The 26,681-nt window shown below is 36.5% G+C and overlaps 1 protein-coding gene and 1 pseudogene across 2 annotated transcripts in view; one reads left to right on the forward strand and one right to left on the reverse strand.

Moving 5' to 3' along the window:
- Positions 1-26,681, forward strand: part of SLC44A5 (solute carrier family 44 member 5) — a gene marked incomplete at both ends in the record, with an annotated part of 368,780 nt that overhangs the window by 296,384 nt on the left and 45,715 nt on the right. The window contains 2 exons of the mRNA XM_081306152.1: positions 12,160-12,244; positions 25,904-25,988. Of these exons, the coding sequence (XP_081162278.1) occupies positions 12,160-12,244; positions 25,904-25,988 (170 nt within the window). The remainder of the gene's footprint in view (positions 1-12,159; positions 12,245-25,903; positions 25,989-26,681) is intronic.
- Positions 19,105-19,669, reverse strand: LOC308655834 (large ribosomal subunit protein bL32m-like; annotated as a pseudogene). Its single transcript has one exon. The product of its transcript is annotated as a large ribosomal subunit protein bL32m-like (transcript).

The following is a 26,681-nucleotide window of genomic DNA, read 5'->3' on the forward strand; positions in this document are numbered from 1 at the left end:
GCTGATTATTCTAACCTAAGTTTTCTCACTGGGAATATAAAAACACTGACTGCCTTTCAAAGCAAATTTGTGAGGAGCAAACTGAAATAATATCCATCTACACTAATAAGGCTGTATTATAGTAGTATGTAGTAATTTGTTTGCTACCAATGTGTAAGTAATATATTCTGAATTTTAATAAATTTCTTTTAAATGTAATTTACTATATTGTTTCTCTTGAAACCCATAATTTTGGTTATTAAGTTTGAATGCACATAAGAACTTCACAGAGACCTCATCCTGTGACTAGAATCTTTCCATTAGGGACCTTATTCCATAATCAGATAAGTATCTCCTACATATCTCAAAGCCAGCTGGATGTAATTCACAAAGGAATGCCTTTTGTCCTTATATGGAACTGGAAAAGCCACTGCCACTCTCCTACAGACACAAAGAGCGGAGGGTGTGTCATCATTCACTCTGGAGCAACACAAAATATTTACCTTTTTGTTAAAGATCTCTAGATCAAATTTGTAAATATCTTAATTCACATAAGGATATTAGAGGATAATTGTCCCTCAAGGAAAAGCTATATTTAATACTATAATGATTTAATGATTCTCTCCCCAAATTAATCCTGATACCTTTACTTGAAACAAGTGACTGAAAAAAGTCACTAAATAAATGTCCATTCCTCATTCCTCCTAGCATACCACACAAGGGAAGTTCTTCATAGTGTGCTACTAATAGCCTTATTGGCTTAATTCCAAAAGTGAGCTTCAGTTATGTTCAATGTTGATCTAAAAGAAACTTGAAGGAAAACAATTAGCAAATGTTACTAGAAGTGCTGAGAATTTTTAACATCAAAGAATACATACCTTCGCTTAAGGAAAGATGATACTGAGCTAGTGTCATTGACACAAATATTTTGGCATCTTTTACCATCTTTATTAGATCAGAACTTTCATAGACTTATCTTTTATCCATGATCTTTTTTTTTCCCCCCATAAGAAATGTTACCATGGAAGAGCCATGTGGCTCACAAAATCTGGTGAGAAGAAACTGTTCTTTGTATTTTGGAATATGGTCAGCTAGGGTAATATTTGAATACAGAAAAGGCACTTAGCATTAAACTGATGAAAAGCAGAACCTCTGCTCAGTGGATGAAGTCTGGGTAGAAGGTAATCAAATTTCCTTGAAAGATCAAGCTAACATTTATGATAATAGACCTCTTTTGTCCTACTTCACTGATGGTTGCTATTCAATTATTGTACTAGCTAGAAAAAGAGAATAGGAATATTTATTATGCAAATTATTCTTTGCTATCCTTGTGCTAACATTATGTATGTACAATGTTATGTACTATAATAGCCCGATTTTAACATTCAATAAGTTTTTATTTCATTTTCTTTCCAAATGGATTTCCAGTTGAGCAGGTTAGTTCATTGTTACATTTACTTAGGAGCTGCTTGAAGTTGGAGTTGAAAGTTTGTTCTGATTTTGTTTTTCACTATTTCCCAGGAGTAATTAGCCCTCTTAGTTGAGAAGATAGGAAGTTAACAACAATGTTAATGCAGACAAGCCCAGAACTCGGTTATCATGCTGTGACAAGCACAAGCCCATGGAGAAGCCGCGTGTAGGGGTCCTGGGCAACAGACTCAGCTGGGTTCCCTGGGGTAATCAGCCCAGTTGGAAAATGATTGAAATCCCAGTCAACATCTGACTGCACGAGAGACCCCAAGGGAGAGCTAAGTTTCCCCAAATTCCAAAATATGAGCAAAATATAAGCATATTAAGCCTGTTAGTTTGTGGGAGCAACAATAGATAAGCAGAACAAAACTTGGTATCTGGAAGTGGGTTCTGGCTTAGTAAAACCTAGAACATAGGCATTATTTAGAGACCAGAGGTCTTCATAAGCCCATTGGATTTTGAGGAGGTTGTTAGTGAAAGTTTGAAGGAAAGTGAAGAAAATGTGAGTGGAGGCAGGGGAAAGAGCACTTTTCTTTGAGATGGTGAAATGTTTGGCAGGATTCTTGCCAGTGGCGATATAGGCAGAAGGAAAAGTACCTAATTTCTTCAGCAATCTAGGTAACTGGGCCATCCTTACAAGAGGATCCAACCCCAGAAGAACCTCACCCACACTAGGACAGACGTAAGTAATAAGATTCACATCTTGAGCCCAAGCCTGATGCTGTAATTGGAGGAGGCTTCTGGGGATCTTGGAAGAGGATATTTAGTTTGGAAAAAAATGTAAAAAAAAAAATTGCAGCCAGAGGATAAAGTATGTTTTAACACAATGCTGTAAATTCTTTGCCATTCCTCCCCTCTCGAGGTATGATTTGTGCTGCTCTCCCTTTTAATCTGGTCAGGCTTTTTGATTATTGCCCTCTTAGAGAAATGAAGCAAGCCAAAGCAGACCAGTAAACAGCCTTGATGTGCAGGTAATTTATAGATCAGTACAAAGGATTCTGAGAATGTCATTACGGCTCACTTGGAGACAATAGGTCTGAAAGAACCAAGTAGAGAAGGAAAGCGGTCCAGGTAATCCAGCCTAAATTCTTCAGAGAATGGAACAGAGAATGAACAAAGGACTTCACAATGCAGTGTGGTCACACTTGACCTTCTCAGTTCTGGTGCTGAAGTGCATGCTTATTATCATGAAGCAGCCCTGCAGTCACTTGTCTATTTTTCCAGCACTCCTTAAGAAAATCCAACATAGCATTCTCTTCCCTGACCTGAACTGTTCCCAACCACCCAGGAGAGAACTGTCTTTTTTTCCAGTTTCTAGTGAGGAGAGAGACTCTCAGTGCTGCCGCTCTGACATTTCAGTTGTGCCTCTTGGTACCACTAAATAGTCCACTGCTCATCTGAATCTTTCCACTACTCCAGTGGCTTCCTACACTAGGATCCAAGACTGTGACTTGTGAGTCTTCGAATAGCCTTGTCCACTGCTCCCCATTTTCAGAACAGCTGCAACATTCATGGTGTCTTGCTTTATCAGAACCACCTTCTTAGGCCTTCTCTTGAGCCAGATTGCCAGCACGGTCTCTCCCTTTGTGGCAAGTTCCTTCGGGAGACATTTTTATTCTTTTTGGTCAACAAACCTAACTAAGGATCAATCTCTCTAAATTGTAATTTCAAGGACAAAGGGTTGATGTCTTATCCCTTGCCTCCATGAAAGCAAATTGGTCTTTCCCCATTCCAAGGAATATGAGGAAGGGAGAAACCACAAGTTGGTAACTGGAACAAAGACAATGTGAGGACTTTTTTATTATCTCTGTAGAGAAGGCAGTGACACATTTCTCTTACTAATAAATATATATAATTTTAAATTTTATTTTATTCAGTTTGTTTTTTCTAGCTTTGTTGACAAAATATTGTACGTATTTAAGATGTACAGCATGGCATTTGATAAAAGCATACCTTGTATAATTATCAGCATAATTATACATATTTATACATACATTCATGAATTAGCATATTCATCCCAACATAGTTACCTTTGTGCTTGGGGGGGACGGGGCGGTTAAAAATGCTTAAGATTTACTTTTAGTACATTTCAAGTATATAGTACATTACTGTTTTTTACCGCATTAATTATTAGATCTTTAGAATTTATTCATCTAGTACCTGAAAGTTTATACCCTTTGAACAATATCATCCAATTTTTCCCACCTCAGAGACCATCATTCTATTTTCTGCTTCTATGAGTTTGGCTTTCTTTCTTTTTTTTTTTTTTAAAGATTTTGCATGTAAGTAAGATCATTTTGTAATTTGTCTTTGTCTTTTTGTGTCTGGCCTAATTCATTTAATAAAAGTCTCTTAAGTTCAACCCTATTATCACAGATGATATAATTTCCTTCTTTTTAAAAACCAAGTAATATTCCATTGTGTTTTTGTGGATGTGTAGTATGTATATACATATCATAATTTCTTTATCCATTCATCCGTTGACACTTAAGTTTCTTACATATCTTTGATATTTTAAAGTGCAATGAATGTGGGAGTACAGATATCTCAAGATACTGTTTCATTTCCTTCAAATGTATACCCAGAAGTGGAATTGCTGGCAGTTCTAATTGTAGTTTCTTGGGGAGCCTCCCCATGGTTCTGCATGATGTCTGGACCAATTTACTTCTAACCTTCAGTGTACAAGGTTGCTCTAGCACCTCCTCAACACATGTTCTCCCTTGTCTTTGTTATAATAGCCATTCCTACCTCACCAGGCTTCCTGCTCTTCTAGTTTAGGAGTTTGGCAGTGTAATCCAATATTTATTGTAAGGGGAATTCGGTGATGGAAAGTGACTATATGTAACAGGAAATCTTGGGCTTTTTGTCTATATTGGAACTAAAATAAACTTACTCGTCAGATCACAATTTAGAAACATTACTAGCAAAGTTTAAAACATTGTTTTAGCAAATTCAATCAAAGGTGAGAAATTTTTAAAAAAATTTAGTTTCATTATTTGAAAATTGTTCTAGTAAACTTTCTTAATGAAAAATATATTCTACATACATAACTAGAGTCAATATTAAATGTCCTTTTGCATTCCTTACTAATAAACATTTAAAAATTAAATCACATTCTTATACTTCCTTTTGTTTTGAAAGTGTTTTAAAAAGAAAACACATTTTTGAATATAGCTTGAACAGATTTTTTAGTATTGAGTGAGAATTTTTACTGTTTGTTGTATTTTGCTGAATGTATGCATTCTAGATGATTTTAAGTGGAACATTGTTAGCATAAGAAGGACTGATTTGTGTTCAAAGACATGGCCCTTAATTTATCATTGGGTAGAAGAGGCCACCTGTGAAATGATAAAAAATGTTTTTTCTTATCCAGGCAACTACATACAGGGCTCTTCCAAAATGTTTCTATAGCAGCAGAATCATCAACACAGATTTTCAAATTCGGTATCATGTGTCCTATTATCTGCTTCATTGCATTTGTAAATTGCTTGTGTTAAAAAGCCATAAGCACAATTTGGCAGGCCTGTTCCTCACATATTAAAACAGTTAAAATGTACCTTTAAGGGATACAAAATAATGATTTGAAAGCCAACATTCCCAACCAGCAAGTGTTTAGGGAATGCCTTAGTTGCCCCAAACAGATTTGCAGTTAATTTTTAAGTGTCAGTGCAAGCGGTTGGTCTAATCACATTTTCTCCTTGACAGAGGGCTTTTTAATGGCTGCAACTTCTTGACTCAACCCTAGAGCACAACAGGAACATGCTTTGCAAATGTTTGAAAATGGGAGATGATGTTAGATATAATCATACTTGCTCCTGGTACTTCAGTAGCATACATTTCCTTCACACAAGTGAAAGCAAGTTTGCCTGAATAAAGTTCTCACCCACCTCTTACCAATCTTTGGTTATCTGTAGGAATTAGCCCAACGGAATTTACACTTAACAATAATTTTTCCCTCTCTTATTCTCTCTCTCTCTCTCTCTCTCTCTCTCTCTCTCTCTCTCTCACACACACACACACACACACACACACACACACACTCATGCATGTTCACACTTGTATGCATCAGTTTCACTTAAAGCAGTCTTTAAAGGTACTTCTAAAACAGTAGGATAATGAAGAGAATAGGATAATTACTCAGGTTTGCATTAACTGCTGAGTGACTTTGTCGATTGGTTTTATTCACCATCCTAACTCAGGCAGTTTAATTTTAGAGTCTGCTCTTGGCCACTAACCCCAATAGCCTTTTATTTAATGAAGAGGAAGAAAGAGGATTCCTTAAGCTGAAGGGAACAGAAAGGGACCAGAGACTCTAAATACTGTCTCTCCCTCTTTTCCCTCACCGTCTCCTGTCATTCCACACTGAGTTGAGCTTAAAACAGCAAGTTCTAGTAACAGTTTAAGGAAATAAATAAAGGGCACAGTTTAGAGGGATAAATGGAAGTAAAGATCACGAACAGTTGGACATCTGCAGTCTTGTCCCTCAGAGACTGGTATGGGTTCACTTGGATTCACTTGGTGCAATGTTATTAACAGAATTATTAGTAAAACTATGCTCTGCACTGGCCAGTTAGAATGATTTGTTTCCCTTAAGAAGAATGTGTTAATGAGTAGCATCATACTAAATATGAGATGTTTATCTCCATATACTGGGTCTACATGTGCCCATCACAAGTACATCCCTATGAATAAATGACTAAATGAATATGAATAACAATTCAGCATAAAAGAATGGGAGTTTGACCATATTCTAGACTGGTATTTTAAGATAATGCTTTTCATGTTAACTTTCTTTTAAGAATGAAGGCAAATAGATACTATAAAATTTGTTAGGTCCTAATAAATAGCTTAAATCCGTTGAAATTTTCATACAGTAAAGGACCAGAAAATACTGAAACTTAGAAATTGTAGCTGTAAGTGTAAAATTAGCAAAACAAATAAAAGGAAAGGGATTTGTGCTCTAATTTATAATTTGGGATAGAAAAAGATGGTATAACTACATCCTTCAAGAATAGAGGACATTTTAAAATGTAATATGATAATGACTTATCTATTGCTATGTAGTAAATTACCTTCAAACTTGGCACTCTAACAAACATTTCCAATCTCACAGTGTCTGTGGTCAGGAATTCTCAAGAGCTTAGTGAGGTGGTTTGTCATGAAGTGGCAGTCAAGTTGCCAGCCCAGGTGCAACTGACTGAAGGCATGGCTAAGGTGGAGGGTCTGTCTTCAGAGAGGATGTTGGCAGGAGGCTTCAGTTCTTGCTGATGGCTGACAATCATGTGGCCTTTTCTGTACTACTGCCTCTGAGTGTCCTTATGACATGGGGCTTCCCCTAGAGCTGGTGATCTGAGAAGAGAGGAAGTGGGAGAGGGAGAGAGCAGAGAGGAAGCTGCAATGTCTTTTATTACCTACTCTTAGAAGCCATACAATATCACTTCTGCCACATTCGGTTTACTAGAAAAAAAGTTGTCAAATCTGGTTCACATTCAAAGCGTGAGTAATTAAGTATCACCTTTTGTAGGAGAAATGTCAAATAATATATAAGCATATTTAAAAGCTACTACTACGTGATCAGCTGAATCAAAATAAATAGGATTGATGGTAAGAGAGAACTCCGTGATAATATCACTTTTTTTTTTTCTGGGAGAAAAGAAAGACAATATGGAATCTGTATTTGTTGACATTTTGAAGAGTGGGAATATACATCTATCCAGTGGCTCTCTCAGCACTGCCCAGGGAGTCTTGAAAAATTGGAGTTGATTCTTTGATTTTCAGGACATTGGGTGCACCAAGGGAAGATAGATGTCTTGCAATATTTGGGACAGTTTTGTAAAGCAAGACTGACTGTAATTCCTGCCAGACTTTCCTATGTCCCACTGATGTAGGATTTGTTTTTAAATATTTGAACATAGAACTTCTGTTTTAAAATTACAAAAGATTTTTGCAGGATCTTAATAGATATCAAGGAAATGTGAAAGAAGATTCTGCTTTTTTGTTAGAATTTACTACATTTAGGAAAATCATACCATTTACAAAACCATTTGCACTATTTGATTTTTCATTATAATATGTCTACCTCCTCATGCAACTGTAGCTGTTATATTTACAGTGATTCTACCTGTAGGTGTAAACACGTGACACCTTCACTGTCTTCTAGTTTGGTCACACTGGAGCTTTTACATACTGATGTGCATACTGTTTAATTATAAAAAAAATTGGTTCTTATTTCTCATTTATATTACAATAAGGGAATTATATTGAATTTTTAAAAATTATCTGTGCATATTATATTATCAGGGACTATTATTTCAATATTGTAAAAGGGGCATTGTAAAATATGCTATGAAAATGATGTGTTGGCGGAATTTGCAGGGAAATGGCTGGCACTAGAGCAGATTATGCTTAGTGAAGCTAGCCAATCCCTAAAAAACAAATACCAAATGTCTCCTTTGATATAATGAGAGCAACTAAGAACAGAACAGGGAGGAAGAGCAGGAAGAAAAGATTAACATTAAACAGAAACATGAGGCGGGAGGGAAAGGGAGAAAAAAAGGAAAATCACATGGAAATGGAGGGAGACCCTCATTGTTATACAAAATTACATATAAGAGTTTATGAGGGGAATGGGATAACAAACATGGAGGGAAATGAATTACAGTAGATGGGGTAGGGAGAGAAGATGGGAGGGGAGGGGAGGGGGGATAGTAAGGGGTAGGAAAGGTAGCAGAATACAACAGTCACTAATATGGCAGTATGTAAAAATGTGATGTGTAACCGATGTGATTCTGCAATCTGTATTTGGGGTAAAAATGGGAGTTCATAACCCACTTGATTCTAATGTATGAAATATGATTTGTCAAGAGCTTTGTAATGTTGTGAACATCCAATAAAAAAAAAGAAAAGAAAATGATGTGTTGGGCATTGTGGTCTTGAGTATGACAGCCACATAGATCAGTGATATTATGGCACCTCACATAAGAAGTTCTTGACATTTGTGGGGAATGTTCTAGAACAGATCTATACAGGATAGATCTGTGATTACTATGTGTAATGTTAAATTTTCTACTGGCCACATTTAAGGGTGTAAAAAACAGGTGAGAAACAGGTGAGACAAACCAGGTGATATATGCTTAATTCCAACTACTTAGGAGTCTGAGCCAAGAGGGTTTCAAGTTCAAGACCAGCCTTGGCAATTTAGACCCTATCTCAAAATAAACTATAAAAAGGGCTGGGATTGCCAGGTGGTGATGCACACCTATAATCCCAGCGGCTCAGGAGGCTGAGACAGTAGAATCATGGATTCAAGACTAGCCTCAGCAACAGCAAGGAGCTAAACAAATCAGTGAGACCCTGTCTCTAAATAAAATACAAATAGGGCTGGGGATGTGGCTCAGTGGTTGAGTGTCTCTGAGTTCAATCCCCAATACAAAAAAAAAAAGGGGCCGGGGGGAGCTGGGGCTATAATTTAGTAGTAGATCCCTTGCCTAGTATGTGCAAGGTTTTCGATTTAATCATCCCAGCACCATAAGAAAGGAAAATAAATAAGAAGGAAGGAAGGGTATAAAAGAAATAGGTGAAATTAATTTTATTAATAATTTAATAATGTTTTGATAAATATGACTTCAAATTAAATCAATATAAAAAATATCTAGATATTCTTTTTGTTGTTGTTCATACTATCTTTTAAAATATGGAATATATTTTGCTCCTTAGACTAGAGGCTGGTAGCTACCAGCTTGGATAGCACCATTCTAAATGTCCCATGAATAAAGAAATTCCAAGAAAGGGAATAAACTTCGAGAAGCCCCTTACTTCGTGAACAGGGGCAAAATAATTGCTGCTGGTTCATCTCTTTTTCCTCATCTTTTTTGCAGCTCTCAGCTCAAAGTCCTGATGTACCAGATCAAACACACACCATCTGTAGCACAGCTTCCATGCCAGAGGCTGTGTGGAGAGGGGGTAGAAGCAGCTCAGTAAATATGACCACCTGTCACAATTCAAAACCGGAAAGTCAAGGAGAATTTTTCCCTTGACATTTCTATCTCCTCTCCTCCTCTGTCGCCAGATCTCTGCTGAAACATCATTCTCTCCCTTACAAGTACAAAGCTCTCCTCCCACAAGGACAAAGTTTCCCAAACTGCCTGTGTCCTCTCCTTTCCTATGTTATGTATCCAGCATTTTGCTGACATCCTGGTTGTTCACATCAACAAGCTTATACCCAAACTGTCCTTTAGTAGGTAGCATAGTTACCACTGTAGTCTCGTGGTTAAAACTCTGAGCCTTAGAAAATAAAACACCAAAGTTTATGCCATGTTTATATCCCTTAAAAACCATGGAATTTTGATAAATAAACTGAATCACAATTATCTGTAAAATTTAGGTAAAAACAATATCCACCTCTAGGGTGGTTGTGAGACTCATAATGTGAGTCCAAGGAGACAGTGTAACAAACATGGCATAGCCTTGGCACACCATGCATAATGAATAAGTTCAATCTCTCACTATTCCATGATTTCCTCACTTTTTTTTCCCACTCCCAGCTACATGTCCAAATCCTAACCATTTTTCAGTCTTTCTCAAGCTCCACTTCTTCTGGAAACCTACAAACTTTATTCTCCTCTTTCCATGCCTTTCTTATGAACTCTGACATAAACTTATGCAGATACTGACTTCTGATAGAGTATACATGATGATCATTTAGAAAATTCTTGAATTGACTGATCATGGAAAAGTGAAAGAAAACTATGGCAGAGGATGCAAATATCAGAACCCCCTTCCCCTTGTCCTACAGGTTTGTCTTCAATTATGGTGGACAGCTTTACTGTGTCCCTTCACAGGTAGTTTCCATACAGTGCCACGGTTTCCAGAGGCACAGAGCCACAGCTGGCCACTATAGTGACCCATTAGCATGCTCTTTATTGGCCTTAATACCTTCTCTGAATGCCTTCCTTTGTGACTTTTTAAGCTTCTTGGAATTACCTCCCAAATAAACTATCTGTATCAAAGTTCTTCTTTATGATTTTGCTTATGAGGAAATCCAAAAGACAAGAACTGATATTAACTGAGTCTATGTGGGATGCTGAGCTCCATGTTAGGTATTCTACTTCTATTTTCTTCTTTCATATTCTCAACATTCTTATGGTTTGGGTATTTTATATACATTTTTCAAATAAATTTGAAAGCCAAGACTCCAAATAAGTGATTTGTTCAGGGTTATAGATAATAAGTCGCAAACGTAGCCATCTAAATGCTGCTTTAGGTGCCTATTTCTGAATTAATAATTCTTCAGAATGAATAGAACATTTTAGGATAAAACTAAAAGAAATACATTATAAAAAGGAGAGCTAAAATTACATCACTGTCTTAGGTTTAGCCAAAATGTGACAAAGTAAAATATAGAAACAGACTATAGTGTCTGGAGACATTGTGCTTTGAACACATAGATGTCATTTAAATGCCATATTTATAGTCCAGTTTCTTTATTCTGGGAAATAATGATGGGAAGATATGACAGCAGAGAGCTACCCGATGAGTCAGATTTCATAAGAAGGTATTAGAAGATGAAACTGATTTGGCCTCTATGACATTGGAGAAAGAATTAGACAAAGGAGACTTTTCTGAGTATTTAGATACTGAACAGAAAGCCTTGGACTGATGAGAAAAAAAATAGAGAGAAAAATTCCTCTTCCATATTAAAATTCAGAATTGATTTTTTTTATCTTCCCAAGTCACAGGCCACATACATAAGCATGATTGAATTATAACGTGAACTGTCAAATCCAATAAATGTGGGTAAAGAGATAGCTGGGCAAATGTTAAAGGAAGCAAAGGACAAAGATGTGTTTTCCAATGCAGAAGCAAGCATTATATGACCAATGGATTTCCTAGAATATTAAAAAGGGTATTAATCAAACTGGAGAAGTTAGAAAATTTTAGTTAGAACTAGGGACTATTACCCCATTTAGCTGATGGATATTACTTTCTGTGGTGATAAAATCTAGAGCTAAATCAATAAATGATTCTTTTAAAAAAAATGGTGATGAGTTTTTATGAGGGTAGAATTCAGTAGCATCATAAAAACTAGAATCAAATCCTCAATTTTGAAGTTTGAGAAGACTTCATATTTATATCAAGCTTTGAAGTCATTAGACAAAAATGCATGGTAAATCTTTATTCTGTGTTGCCTCTGTTGTTGATTCTGTTTGCCTTGAAATGTCACTTAAAATCACAGGGAACCAGTCAATTTGAACCAGGCATTGTAGTTTCATTCCTTTAAATTTTAAAAATGGTTTTAACTTATGTACAACCCAAATGCATTACATCATATTATTTACTTTAGATTATTAGCTCTGCTATGAAGTCATGTAGTTTTTGAACCCTGGAAAAAGTGTCTTCTAGCCAAGTAAGCTTTTGTACTGTGCCCTCTAGTTCACATTTTAATAAATGTCATTTTCTAAGTGCATTACCTCATGTTTTGGCTCCAGCCCAGATAAATCCTGAGAGAATAAGAGAAATGTGCTTTCTGACTGATTCATCCATATTTTATTTTACTTTTCATTAAGAAATTACTCTTTGAAGAAAATCAATAATCTTCTGTGACTGAGGGGCAAGGTTAGCGTGTTGCGGTGGTGCATTCTAATATCTCAAAGCAGACTGCCGTTGCCCAGCTATTGCTGATAGAATTTCTGTTCTTTCTTATTCCTGCAGCCTGGGTACACGGCGACCCCAGGAGAGTGGCCTATCCTACAGACAGCAAGGGCCACTTTTGTGGCCAGAAGGGCACCCCCAATGAGTGAGTATGGTCACTTTTGCTTTGTGTGGTATCACTGTCTAAGCTGGAACCTAGAAATCGCTTTTATACCAATCCTCCTAGACTGCTTAGGGAGACTGAAATTCATGTAGGAGGCTTTCCCCACCACTTTTCCTACAGACAGCTATAAGCAGTTGGGAAGTTCAATACTAAATGACTTAAGATGCCATGTCATTGTCATGTAGCATTTTAGTAGAATGCATGAAGGCTCTGCTTTGTGAAAATACAATTCTTAAAGATGGATAAGACCAGTAATTTTTTTCAGTAGCCATATTTTAAATGTTTTATGAGATGGGCTATTGGAAGACCTAGTCCTGAGTAACTGCCTAAAAGTTAGAAGTTACCATAGTTTAGTTTTGTCACACACCCAAAGATGAATCATTCTGCCTTTCAAAGGTAAGGGCACAGAAGGTCTTGGATGCTTGGTGGTCTTTTCATGAGAACTTGGCTTCTGTGGACATTGCCCCAGAGTAGCTGAGCAAAACATTGCCTTTAGATTGTGAATCAGAACAGATATTTTCACTTCTGAAAACAAGTTTTATATTTCTTCACCTAAAAAAAAAAAACAAATAAAACCCCATAAATTTCACATTTTTAGAAAACATTCCCCCATTTATCATGCGTCCATTTCTTTGCTTTCACTGCCTGAGGTTGTTGCTAAATCTCCTGGGTCTTCATAACCAATTCAGTTCCTATAAAAGCTGATTTGAGGTGGAGGAGAAGGAGAAGGAGAAGGAGAAGGAGAAGGAGATGGAGAAAGAGAGGGAGAAGGAGATGGAGAAAGAGAGGGAGAGGGAGAGGGAGAGGGAGAGGGAGAGGGAGAGGGAGAAATAGGTTCCCCAACACTTCCACCACCAAAATGCATGTTTCAGAAGACTTGAGTTTGTTCTCTTGCTGCCCACCCCTAACCATGAGCTTATTATTTCAGGAGATACACATATTTTTAAGAAATTAGCATAATTTATGAGTAAAATTCTTATTGAGCAATAAGAAAACTCAGAAATTTGGAGGAGTCAGAGACAACTCTTTAATTATGTCAGGTTGAGTTTACAGGGACAAGTTTACTCCCAGGAAAGAATTTCTCCCTATTAGGGACAACTGGAGTAAATTCTGATTCAGGGTGGCAATCCTTATTTTAACCTCAGTAACTTAGAAAATCTTAGACTTTGCCAACAAAACCTTCATACTATGAAGGACAAAGAAAGCACCAGGTGGTAAAAAGAAAAAAAAATCAAACAAATCTCTAAATCTTTAGTTCTTTAAAACACTATTTTTGAAAGGGTTTTTGTAACAATAAGTTTTCTAGACCTGAGCAATGACCCACTTAGTTTGAATGAAAATGTGACACCACAAATTTCAGGACATACAGATTATTCAAAGACAATCCTTGCTTAATACACAGACATTCTCATTGAAGTAATTTATAATAATACACTGAAAACTGAACATATCTTCAACCACATGTGGATACTAAACGATAGCCCATCTATTTAATAAAATGTAATCAAGCCAGTGGAGATTATATTTCTATTTTCAATAGTCAATTCTATTGATGTTTCCTTATAGTTCCTGAAGTTTATCATGATTGTATTAATTGCTTTCCTCCTCCCTCAAAATAACATTCTCCTATATTTCACTAGTATTTTTATAATTTTCTTTTATATATTTAAATTTCCTTCAAAACAAACACTGAAGCACTAAAGATTTTGTATATACAATGTAATTCAGAAAAGCAACAACAGAAAATGTAGGGTATATTTATAGAATTATGCAGTAAAACAACCTTTCTTAAACATAATGCTAAAATCCCCCCCAAATGAGCAATTTTAAGGAACATTACCACACAAAGTAAGTTACCTTAAGTCACTGCCGAACAAAGTTACAATCTAGATAAGAGGCAATCCAAGAAAACTAAATATTTCAAGCAAATATTCCTGACTAAAAATCAATCAATAACAACGATATGAGCTGCTACTAGAAGATCAAAAAGGAAAAGATGATTGATCATCTAATATAAAAAGAGGCAAAAACCATAAATGGGAAATAACGTAACGAACAATAATAGTAGAAACTGCTGTTGAAGTACAGTTTAAAAAAGAAAACAAACTAATGGATATAATATTTTTTTAGTATTAGAATGCCAGATATTTAAAAGATTAAAATTTCCAGGGTTGGCTAGAGTGAGGAGAAATAAGCACCTCATTTGCTACAGGTGATAGCATGATATGATATCAATTTTTTTCAAATATTTTCAAACATATATGCTGTTGTTGATTCTCCTAGAAACTTATCTCATGGAAATTTGAATACATTTCCTACTATAATAGGTGCTGTGTCACTCAGCTTTCCATTGCTCTCACAATGGAAAGGTTTATTTGGGCTGATATTTTCAGAAGTTTCACTTGATGGTCACTTGGTCCAGTTGCTGTGGACCTGAGGTGGCACAGTACATCATGGTGGGACACTTGGCAGAGGAGGCATCTTCACCTCAAGGCAACAGGGAAGCAGAAAGAGAGAGAGACAAGAAGAGGGCCAGGGTTCCAATATGCCCTTCAAGGGTGCTCCCTCAATGACCTACCTTCCTCCAACTAGAACCCACCTCTTAAAGGTTCCACTAGCTCCCATTAGCCCCACAGACTAGGGACCTAAGCTTTAACACATGACTTGGGGAAGCACTCGAAACCAAAGAAAACGGAAAGAGCTTAAATGTTCATCAATAGGAGATTGAGTAAACAAATTATGATATAGTCGTATAATAACATACCATTTAATCTTTAAGAAAATGTCACATAGAAATATATTTTTGGCATGGAAATGTGCCTATGATATATTGTGAATTCAAAAAATTAAGTTATTTAAAATGGAGCATGAGCAGGGCATAGTGATACATACCTGTAATCCCAGCGTTGGGAGGCTGAGGCAGGAGGATCGTAAATAAAAGGCCAGCCTCAGCAACTTAACAAGGTACTTAGCAACTCGGTGAGACCCTACCTCAAAATAAAAATCTTTTAAAAATTAAATTAAAAAAATAGAGTACAAGTATAATTTTGTTTTGTGGGCATGTTTGTGTACTGGTACATCTTATAGTCACAGATATAAAAACACCTATACGTGCAAGGAAAAAAGTTTGAAAGGATACACATATGCTTTACAGTAATTATTTCTAAGCAAAAGGTGTTATTTTTTATTTTTATTCACATATTCATTGAGCCCCTGTTTTGTCCCAGACGGTCTTCTAAAGGAGGTTAGGTTGCACACAGCGGACAAACCATCTGTTCTCATGAAACTTACATTTCAGTGAAAGAATAATTGGAGATAGAGATGTAAATAAACAAGATAATTTCAAATAGTGATAAGGAAACAAAACAGGAAGCCTGATGGAGAGTGACTGGTGTTCTGTGAAAGGGAGGTCCCTCATGGCTGCCCGGTTGGGGGAGGGCTTTGATGAGGGTTGTACTTTTCAACTGAGATAGGAAGACTAGAAAGAGAAGAGCTTTCAAGCCAGAGGCAAGAGGTGCAAAAGTCCTGAGGCATCTGATTCTCTAGGAGTAGAAAGAAGTCCAAGAAGCTGGAATATAGCAAACAAAGAGGCAGGACTTAAGCAGACATGTGAGAAACAGGAGGGACCAGATTTGTGGTTCCTACACACTCTGCCAAAGTATTTAGATTATTTATAAATGTGGGGAAGGACATGGAAAAATGTTCAGCACAAGAGTAATGGAATCCATTTTACGTTGTTAAAAGACTATTCTTGATTTTTTTTTCCCATGGTGAACTGTTTCAATTGTTCACAATAAGCATGCATGCAGAAAAATATAAGCTTTCCATTTTTTCTTTTTTGAAAAAAATTAATGAAATGGGATGTATTAATGAAATATAATTATAGGTATAATTCTATAATTATGAAATAAAGGTATGAGTAAATTTTATTTCCTTATTTATGTGCTTATATGCATTGTAATTTTCTACCAAAAATATATATATTACTTTTATATCCCCTCTCAAATTTTCTAAACATCAAGACTTTTTTAAAAAGTATATAAGCTGAGACAATGAATAACTTAGCTATTAAAGTCCTTTCTGTAAAAAATAAAGTACAAAAAGAAAATGTTGTCAGAATACATACCCTGCAGTCAAATCCTGACTTTGCCTTTGAGCATTGACATTTGGACCTGGGACACATGCTACCAGGCCTTAATTTCCCTATAATGATGCAAAAGTTAAACGAGGACAGTAATTTAGAAGAAACTGGCACCATCTTACCTGTTTGCAAAGCACTTCTATATTCCATACCACATCATTTGTTAATGTCCTCCGATTTCGATATTCTAGGCTTTTGATATCCAGTAAATAAGATCCTCTTATATTGTTAATCTTCGAGAACCTCTAGGTTTTCAGAGCTAGTCAGTGAAGCCACAGATTCCAATGCAGTGTGTTCAGCACAGCACATAATTTTAAAATGAAGCATGATGCTATTGTCCCCTGTGAAGCAGCCACACACACACACACACACACACACACACACACACACACCAGTTGGTCTTGGGCACAAGATCCTGACTTACTACCATGGGTACTTTTTGCTCCCTGAATTTATGTGATTATTAACTTGCTGACTTTGCCAAACTCTCTCTACTGGGCCCATGGTTCTTTGAGGTGAGGGACATTCTCTGTCTTTCTCATTGCTGTATCTTCAGCACCGAAGAGATTCCCTGGCATTGTAGTAGGAACTCACAAAATTCATTACTAAACGAATGAAAACAAAGAGGCCACACAGATTAGTGATTTGCTCCTACCGTGGAGGTCCTAACAACACTGCTTAGCGACTATCATTATTACTTTCATTTGGAAAATTTGGAAATGGAAATTCAGAAAAGTTAAGGTCCCACAGACTACTAAATAGCATGTTCCAACTCCAGATTCTGTGCTCCTTAGACCACACATTGATAAAGATTGCAGTGAATTTGGTTTTCCATTATAACATGCTCAACCTAGGCCTAAAAATCTTGAACAAAGCTGGTAAAAGTTATCATTTAATAAAAATAAGTACATAAATACATAAGCTTGTGTGTTTGTGTCACAGTGAAAAGCATGTGTATTAATGGATAAGCAATTGATGGAGCCCCAAACCAGAGGGACATGCTTGTTAGACTGTAACCATTACAATATTTGTTCTCTTTAGTGTCATGATGACCTTACAGCAATCCTTTGATTCTGACCTCTGAAAGACATTCCTTAGAACCAAACTTCAATTCACTGTTTAGAGAGGGGTGTGATCATATTTGAAATGTAGAATTTGGCTTTTTGTGCTTTATCTATACCAAACCAAAGAACTCGAGGGGAAACTCTGGGAGTTTTCTAAGATATCAAGATACATGAAAGAGAGACTTCAAAGCAAGACAGGGTGCTTTGTTATTCTGTGTAACTTTCTCTGCCTTTTCAGTCTCAGGAAAGTTGTTCATGACACTGGGGTTACAGAGATTTCCACTAAAAAGAACTTGATTGATTTTGATGCCACCTTCTGGCTACTACAAAAACTTCAGCTAATAAAGGTTGTGTTAAAACAACTTGGAACATTGTCTGAAGTCACCGAATCAGACAGACTAAACTACCCTTACCCCAGGATGTGGCTCGGATAAGGAAAATGGAAGATTGAGGGGCAAAAGCTCTTCCACTTAAATTTTGTGTTCAAATTATGCTATTATACATGTACTCTCTTTTTTTTTTTTTGCATTACAATTCTTAATACACATATATACCACATTGGCGTGAACATACTTTATATACAGAGTTACGAGAAATTGTGCTATATGTGGGTAATAATGAGTGTAATGCATTCCACTATTGTCATGTATGAAATAAATAAATAAATAAATAAATAAATAGATTTTGTGTTCAATTTGGCATCTCCATGAAACAGGAACAACTTTGTCTTTATTCACTGCAGGACCTTTCACAGAATTGCAAGAGCGTCCCACAAATCTGTTTGACTGAACCCAATACAAGCCCAGACTCCAACTTAGTTTAATTTTTAAAATTTGTGCCAAAATAATATATGCCTGTGAACACAAATCAAACAGTAACGGAGAGCTTATCTTCAACCTGATTTTATTCCACAAAGATAATCTTTTCCTCTGGTTTTAGTTCTTCTGACAATTTTTAAAATGTATATAACTTTAGATGATATGCTTACCCTTTTATTTTGTGCTTTATTAACTTTAGTTGATATCTACTGAATATGCTCAGGACAACAAAGACTGAGCTCATTTACATTATATCTTTCCCTCACCTCCAATTCCTCCTCCTTCTCCTCCTCCTCCTTCTTCTCCTCCCATTTTTGATAGTTAAATTGCTACCTATAGATTTCCTGATGGTCCCATTTGATGGTATACTAGACCTCTACTTCTTGTTCTACTAACATTTTTTTAAAGAATTTAACCTTTATTTTATTTATTTGTTTTTATGTGGTGCTAAGAATCGAACCTAGTGCCTCACATGTACTAGGCAAGTGCTCTACCACTGAACCACAACCCCAGCCCTCTACTAACATTTTTTGAACTATAAATTGTTTTATTTTTGTTCCGAAAATTTAATGTTCACTTAAAACCCAGAACATAATAGGAAAAGATATATTTATCCATTGAGCCTTTGCATAAACGTTTTAAGAGTTGACTCACAGTATATTATTTAAATTATTTCACGTAAATCAAACTTCTTATAAAGTATATTTTAAACTCTATTGATGATTTTAGAAAACAATCACAACATAAAAATCAAGACTCTTCCTCTGTTTCCAGGAAAAAATGGTTTACTGTAAAGTTACCCTTTTAATATCTTTGATGTCAATTCTGGGGAAATGAGGGTGGCCATTTCCTGCCTTGTTTGATGATCCTCTTGCCCTGATTGTGTTCATGTAGTGTCCCTCCTTTGTACAGCATGACAGCTCCTACTGTAGAAGCCTTAAAAGGACCCCCTTCTTGTTTCCCTAACTGCCGTCTGATTTCTGTGGTCTCCTTGCTCACCTTCTCATTGTAATAGCCACAAAGGACATGCTTCTGTTTCAGATGTCCATGTTCAGAACAAATGTCTATATTCTCACATTTAATAAAGTTTCTGAGGGTTTCTTCTCCTATGCTGTTTAACTTCAATGCTGTGTCTGTTTGGAGGAGCTGCCATCCAAAAGATGTCATCCAAAAGGCTAGAATTCTCCTTACTTCCACTGGTATCATTTTCCTGTGCTTTAAATATGGCTGGACCCAGGACTGCTAATGCTGGCCCCCAGGGAGGGCCTGAGAACCCTGGACAGCTCTGTTGACGTTTTTGCTGCAGTAGCTCTCAAGAGTTTTAGAGCAGTCCACATGCTGTGGGCTACCGAGGCACCACGGTCAACAGCATGCCAGATGCCATCTTCCTTTTCTGCTAAATTTTGACAGCATCTTGACACCTCTTTAGGTCCGCACTTTTTATTTCCCTCCTGCCCCTTTTCCTTTGCCCTTCTACCTTTCTGTATTTACTCTTTTATGGGCTTGAATTTGTCACCATTTATGTTCAGTCCTGCAGTTCAACAGAATCCAGCATGTTCTGTTGGTAGGTTGATTTCAGAAGTTGGGAGCAATGATAAAGGACTTTGATTTGGTCTTAATTGTACAATCTTTATTCACTGCCAGGCTATTATATTCACATTTCTATCATGTCTCTAATCTAAAAATCAAATCTCAAATGAATTTTATTAGTTAGTTATAGTTATACATAATATTGGGGTTTATTCTGACATGATTACACAATGATGGAATATAATTTGCTCCATTTCAGTTCCTAGTACATCACCTTTCTTCCCCCTCCTGCCTATTATATATTTCTACTCGACTGATCTTTTTTTCTATTTATTTATATATTTTTTAAATTAATTACATTGTGAATACACCTAAAGATGAAATTTACGGTAGTATCTTCATATATGTATGTAAGAAAATTTGGTTAGATGCATTCCATATTCCTCCCTTTCCCCATCCCTCCTCAATCCCCTTCCTCTACTCTAGTTTCATGGAATTCCCTCCCTCCTTTTTCTCCTTCTTTCTCTTTCTCCTTTATTGTTTCCTTATTTTGCTTAATTTCCAACTATGAGAAAAAACATTTGGCCCTGGATTTGGGGGGGCAGGGTGTGACTTATATCCCTTAGCACAATATTCTCTGTTTACCAGCAGAATATAATTTTACTCAGAATATAAATAATAATTTCATTCTTCTTTCTGAGTAAAACTCCATGGTGTGTATATATACCACATTTTCTTTTATCTATTCATCTATTGAAGGGCATCTAGGCTGTTTCCAAAACTTGGCTATTGTGAATTGTACTATAAACATTGATGTGACCGCATCACAATAGTATGCTGATTTTAGATCTTTTGGATACACTGAGGAGTGGGATAGCTGGTTCCTCTGGTGGTCCCATTCCTAGAATTTTGAAAACCTTCAAGTTTAATAGCAACATAAGATCATTTCACATTTTACTTTGCTTCAATATAGAGCAATAACATTCTTGAATAATTTTTTGTTTGCTTGTTCCCGAATATTATCCTGAACAGAGGTCGTCAGGAACATGTTTACTGCTAATGCACGTTACTTTGAAGAGGCTTCCTCTTCTTTGAAGACCTATCTATAGAGCTCTGTCCCTTAGCTCCACTCAGGACCTGGTAAATCGAAGGCCTGTTGCATGGCATTCATTCTGGAGCTTTCCTACCTCAGAAGATTGGATCCTATCTCTAGAGTTGTCAGATTAAGCAAATAAAAATACAGAATACCTAGTTAAATTTTAATTTCAAATAAGCAACAATTCTTTCAGTACAAGTTATGTTGCATTCAGTTTCCTGTGTCCCAAGGCTGTTCCTTTCTTTGCTGACCCTTTGTTTTGAAGAACATTCTGTTACCTTCCTAAGAAAAAATGGGAGGAAAATTTTATAAGTCCCTTGAAATGTCCCCTTTTCTCTCATTTTATTGTCCTTTTTCTCTTTATATTTGGTTGAAAGTCTAGTTATAAAATTGTAGCTTGAGACACAAATTCCCCTGAGAAATTTGAAGCCTGTTCTGCTGTTCTTGGCATTCAGTAATTCTAACACTTTTCATTCACATACTTGGTGGCTTTTTTCTCTGGAACTATGACCCTTGTCAGCTCTGGAATACTTTCTTTTGTTATTTCTTTGCTGCCTTTTTTCCTTGCATTTTTTTAAAAATAATTTTTAGCTGTTGATGGACTTATTTATTTAATGCAGTGCTGGGAATTGAACCCAGTGACTCATACATGCTAGGCAAGCGCTCTACGGCTGAGCCCCAGCCCCAGCCCTTTCCTTGCATTTTATTAGCCCTCTTTTTAAAAATTATTAGTCATACTCTGGATTTTTTTGAGAATTGAATCCCTTCAGCCAGGGATTACAGGTTTGTGCCATTACATCTAGTAGAAGTGTGTTAAAGAACCCTGTGTGCCTTAAATTATTTTATTAATTTCATCAGCATCAGATTCTGTCTGCTTACCTTAGTCTTTTCCTTTTGTTTTCTGATTTGCCTCATATTCCTGGTTGATCATTCATTCTTTTTTATTATTATTTATTAGTTCTAATCAGTGATGCATGACAGTAGAAAGCTCTTCAATTCATTGTATACAAATGGAACAGAATTTTTCACTTCTCTGGTTGTGCATGAAGTAGAGTCACACCATTTGTGCAATCATACGTGTACCCAGGGTAATGATGTCCATCTCATTCCACTGTCTTTCCTACCCTTTTGCCCCATTCAAAATTCCTCCACTTTTCCCATGCACCCCACCCCCACCAAGATCCATGACGTGTAGTTTATTTATTTAGGTACAAATTTGAGTCATATGCATGGAGAGGTTGTGTGGATGATATAGTTGCTTGAGTGATGAGAGAGCCAAGCTGACACTTGTGGATTAGCATCCACTTGTTAGTGATCATTCATTCTTACTAAAGAAAGGCTGAGGATGAGTGTGTGGGTTTTCTTGGCTGCTGTGTTTGCAGGTCAGGTTTCCAAGGAGCTCTCTGCACTATGTCTGGGGTTGGGTCTCCGTTGGCTGTCAAATTCTACTACAGCATGAGCTGATGGGAAACCAGGTAGATGTCAGTCAGTGACTTTCAAAATACTATAATATAAAGGGACGTGGGCCAGAATATCAAATCCACAAGTCTTTGTTATCCTCAGAAGGTTCGTTTAATATTAAGTCTCTGTTTTTGCTTGTTTTTCCTGGATGCTGGACTTTTAGGAGTATAGGAGTATAGGAGAAGAATAGAGGCGGTGATTTACTGTGCAGGTCTATATGTAAACTCTCAATTGATCTTCCTGCTTTTGGCTACATTTCTCACTGTGTCCAGCATTTTTCATGATTTTTAACAGGCAATTCATGCCTCCCCCTTTCTAAGGTCCTGAAGGATGTATTCATCATTCAGTGAACTTCCATAAGTATTGTTGAACTCTTGTGATTTGTGAGCAAAGTCACCCTCCATAACCTTAGCTAGTGTGATGATTATTCTTTTTTTGTACTTTTATTATTTTATTTTAATATGGCTCAGGAAGAGATGGTACATCATCTTGAACTTACAGTTTGCTATTGTTTCTCTTTTTTATTTCTTGATGAAAATATGATTTCCACTAAAGAAAGAGTTACTTTTTCAATCACTCCCTCAGAATTGATCAGCCACAACCATCATCATCTAATTGGTACTCTAAGGAATGTGAGTTCCACTGAAATTTGAATATATGAGAGAAAGTGGCAGAAGATTTGTACTGAACATTTAAAGAGAATTTTTAACTAAGACTTTGAAAAGTCTTAAGTTGGAATTGGTTTCATTCATTTCACATTTGTGAGTGGCTATAATGGGTCAAGTACTAGACTACATTTTGGCAAGGTAGGGACATAAAGATGAATAAAGTAACGCTTGCACCCTTGAGGATAACATAATCTGGTGAATAACTTGAATGTATGTTGCATTTTGCAGTTTATAAATTAAATTTAACTATGGTGGACTCCTGACACTTACTGATTTACCATTCACAGTTTTAACTTCTCCTTAGGGATCCCAAGATCCATGACGTGTAGTTTATTTATTTAGGTACAAATTTGAGTCATATGCATGGAGAGGTTGTGTGGATGATATAGTTGCTTGAGTGATGAGAGAGCCAAGCTGACACTTGTGGATCTCTAAGGTTTCCCTGTGCATATTGTGTATGAATTAGTAACCAGCTGCATTAACCATTTGACGTCAGTGGGTTACAAGCACAAAATAGGTTTATTTTTCTTCTATCATTGATTTTAACCATGCTCTTTCATATCTCCCTGCCTGTTGCATAGTTTCCAGATACATCATTAAAATCTTAGGGTAGCTAAATTTAAATTTTATTTCTTCCAATCCTCTTCAGCTGGTTTGCAAGTTTGACCCTGCAAAGAAACTTGGAATGGGAGAAGGGGCCTGGTCTACTCTTTCACTTCATTTTTCTCTTTCTTGTTCTAGCTGTTTTGTTGTGCAGTGAGGGATGGTAGGATAAGGAAGGAGATGAGTGTCTGTTATGTTTTTTTTTTTCACTTTTCTTTTTTTTTATTGGTTGCTCAAAACATTACAAAGCTCTTGACATATTTCATACATAAGCTTCAAGTGAGTTATGAACTCCCATTTTTACCCCAAACACAGATTGCAAAATCATATCAGTTACACATCCACATTTTTACATAATGCCATACTAGTAACTGTTGTATTCTGCTACCTTTCCTATGAGTGTCTGTTATGTTGATGACTACTTCCCGACACACTCCCACATGGTTGTTATTACAACTGAGACATAACTGATTGGTCATCAATACTCTCTTTATAGCAAGCATCCAAATAATGGCTCATTCATGGAAACAGGGTGGCTGTATAGTTGTCTGATGTGAAATATCAGCTCTGTTTTGCTGTCCCCCAAATGCCTTTAGTTCTTCCATTCCTGGTGTTTCATATCCACATTCTTTTACTGTCAAGCAAGGTACCACCACGAGGGCTCAAAGCCATTTACTTGACTTCCACATCCTATCTACCATGACAAGCTGCTTCACTCTTACCTTCTTTCTTCTCCATTAACTTTTTTTCAACTCTTTGGGTCTCATTTCTTCATTCTCAAATAGGTACAGAGGCAGATCTGCCACAGAAGGAGGTGTTCAACTGGAAAATGAGGTCCTGGTCTGCCCTTCTCTCAGGTTCCTTCGGTCTCTGTGGGAGGTTCTCTCAGATCCTTCTGTAATTTGGATGTGAGAAGAGACAACCCACCCTCTCCTCAGTGAGGAGGGGAGGGAAAGTCCTCTTAACTCTGATCATTGCATTTTGCCAACTCTGTTTGCTCCAATCTGCTTGCCTGACTCCATCTTTTGTTTATGTAGGGGCAAGAAGAGGATAGAGTGATAGAAGAATCCAGCCCCAGTTCTTTGTGGAGGACTTTCTTTATCCATGGATTTGGATTCTTCTTACTAATTCTGAGCCAGTAGGAAAAATATTGCTCCACAGCCCATTATGTTTATGCTATATATGTAGTCACATGGATTCACAGGGGACTTGATAAAATGCTAGGAAACATTTTTCTTGAGTAGTTAGGAATGTATTTCCTTTTCCCCCCACGTTTTCATTGGTGCATTATAGTTGAATACAATGGTGGGATTTGTTGTTAACATTCATACCTAGGGCTATGTTTCTTAAGATGTGATTTATAAGCCTCCTATATCTGAATCCACTGGGGAGCTTAAGGGAACTGTTGCTTTTTCCTGGGTCTCATGTTCAGCCATTGGGCTCTCAAGGTTGTAAAGGAGAATAGGAATCAGGATTTTCAATAAATACCCCAAGCTTTACTTATGTTTACTGAAGTTAGATAACTACTTGTCTTGCCCACTACACATTATCTTAGTCCTCCTAACACCACTGTGAAGTAGGTAGTGCTTGGTATTGTCTTCATTTGACTAATGAGGAAATTGAGATTCAGAAGAGAACCATGATTTGTTGAATGGCAGAGTAATAGTCCACACAAAGATAGTGATTAATTAGCTGCCACTGACTATAATTTTAAACAGAAAAATAGCACTGTATCTTTGTTGGGATTACCAAAATAATACGTGTTTCTTTTAACTAAGAAACACATAAAGGCACAAAAAATAACTCAAGAAATATGGTTCCAATATTTAGATAAAATAATTTTTCCCCAAATATAATTTGTCAAGTCTCTTTTTACAAAATTGAAATCAAATCATATTTTAATACTCTTTAGTAAGCTGCTTCTTAAAATTAATGTATTGTGAATTTTTCCATTCATTATGTCCTTCAACATTAATTTCAATGGCAATGTAATATTCCTCTTAATGAAGGTACAGTTTTAGATCTAACCAATCCTTTGCTGATGGACAATTTAATCATTTCAATGTTTTACAATTACAAAAAAAAATGCTTCAATTATTAGGTAACTTAAAGGGGAGTTTGAAAATACATTTCAATTGTCTAGAGAAAATGAAGCCAATTTTAAAAGGTCACATGTTAAAAGTATTGGGATCTGAAATGTTATGGAACATTCCCATGGTTACTAAAAATATTATATTACGCTGCTTTCTTTTTTTAACAGGAACAAGACCATTTTGTTTTACTTTAACCTGTTAAGATGTGCCAAGCCTTCCATTCTGTTCGGCCTACAGTGCCCTACCACACAGGTAAGGGAAAAGATGACTCATTGGAGATGTTAGAAATTCTGAGCGTTTTTGGATGAGATAATTCAGAGATTGCATTTGAGTTCTGTGTATGTGTGGTGGGAAAACATAAGTAAGATCTCATGTTTGTTCATAGAAAACCAAAACTAAACAGAGATTTAAAATTTAGAATCACTAAGGAATCCTAATGATTATCTTATCCAACCACCTACTTTTACAAATAAAGTGGATATATTTTTCTCATGACCATTATCATATTAGGAAGAGTGAGCTAGCTTCTATAACTAACTAGTTTTTCAGTGACTTAACACCATAATGTTCTCCTTTGACTACATAAGAGCACAAGGCAGATGTCTGTGGTCAGTGGACTACTCTCCTCCAAGCTCCTGCTGTCCAATGACTTTGCCATCCTTTAAGTCCTCTTCATCACCTGTATCCAGCTTCCAGAAGGAGACAGTAAGAATGAATAAAGCACCCCTACTCTTGTTTTTCACTTTTTCTTTTTTAACAGGGATTAAACCTAGAGGGGCTTAAACACTGAGCCACACACCCAGCCCATTTTTTTATTATTATTTTGAGACAAAGTCTACTAAGTTGCATAGGACCTTGTAAGTTGTTGAGGCTGGCTTTGAACTTGCAATCCTCCTGACTCAGCCTCCTGAGCAGCTGGGATTACAGATGTGTGCCACCATGCCC

This window comes from Spermophilus citellus (assembly GCF_964194105.1).
Source record: "Spermophilus citellus genome assembly, chromosome: 9".
Lineage (NCBI taxonomy): Eukaryota > Metazoa > Chordata > Mammalia > Rodentia > Sciuridae > Spermophilus > Spermophilus citellus.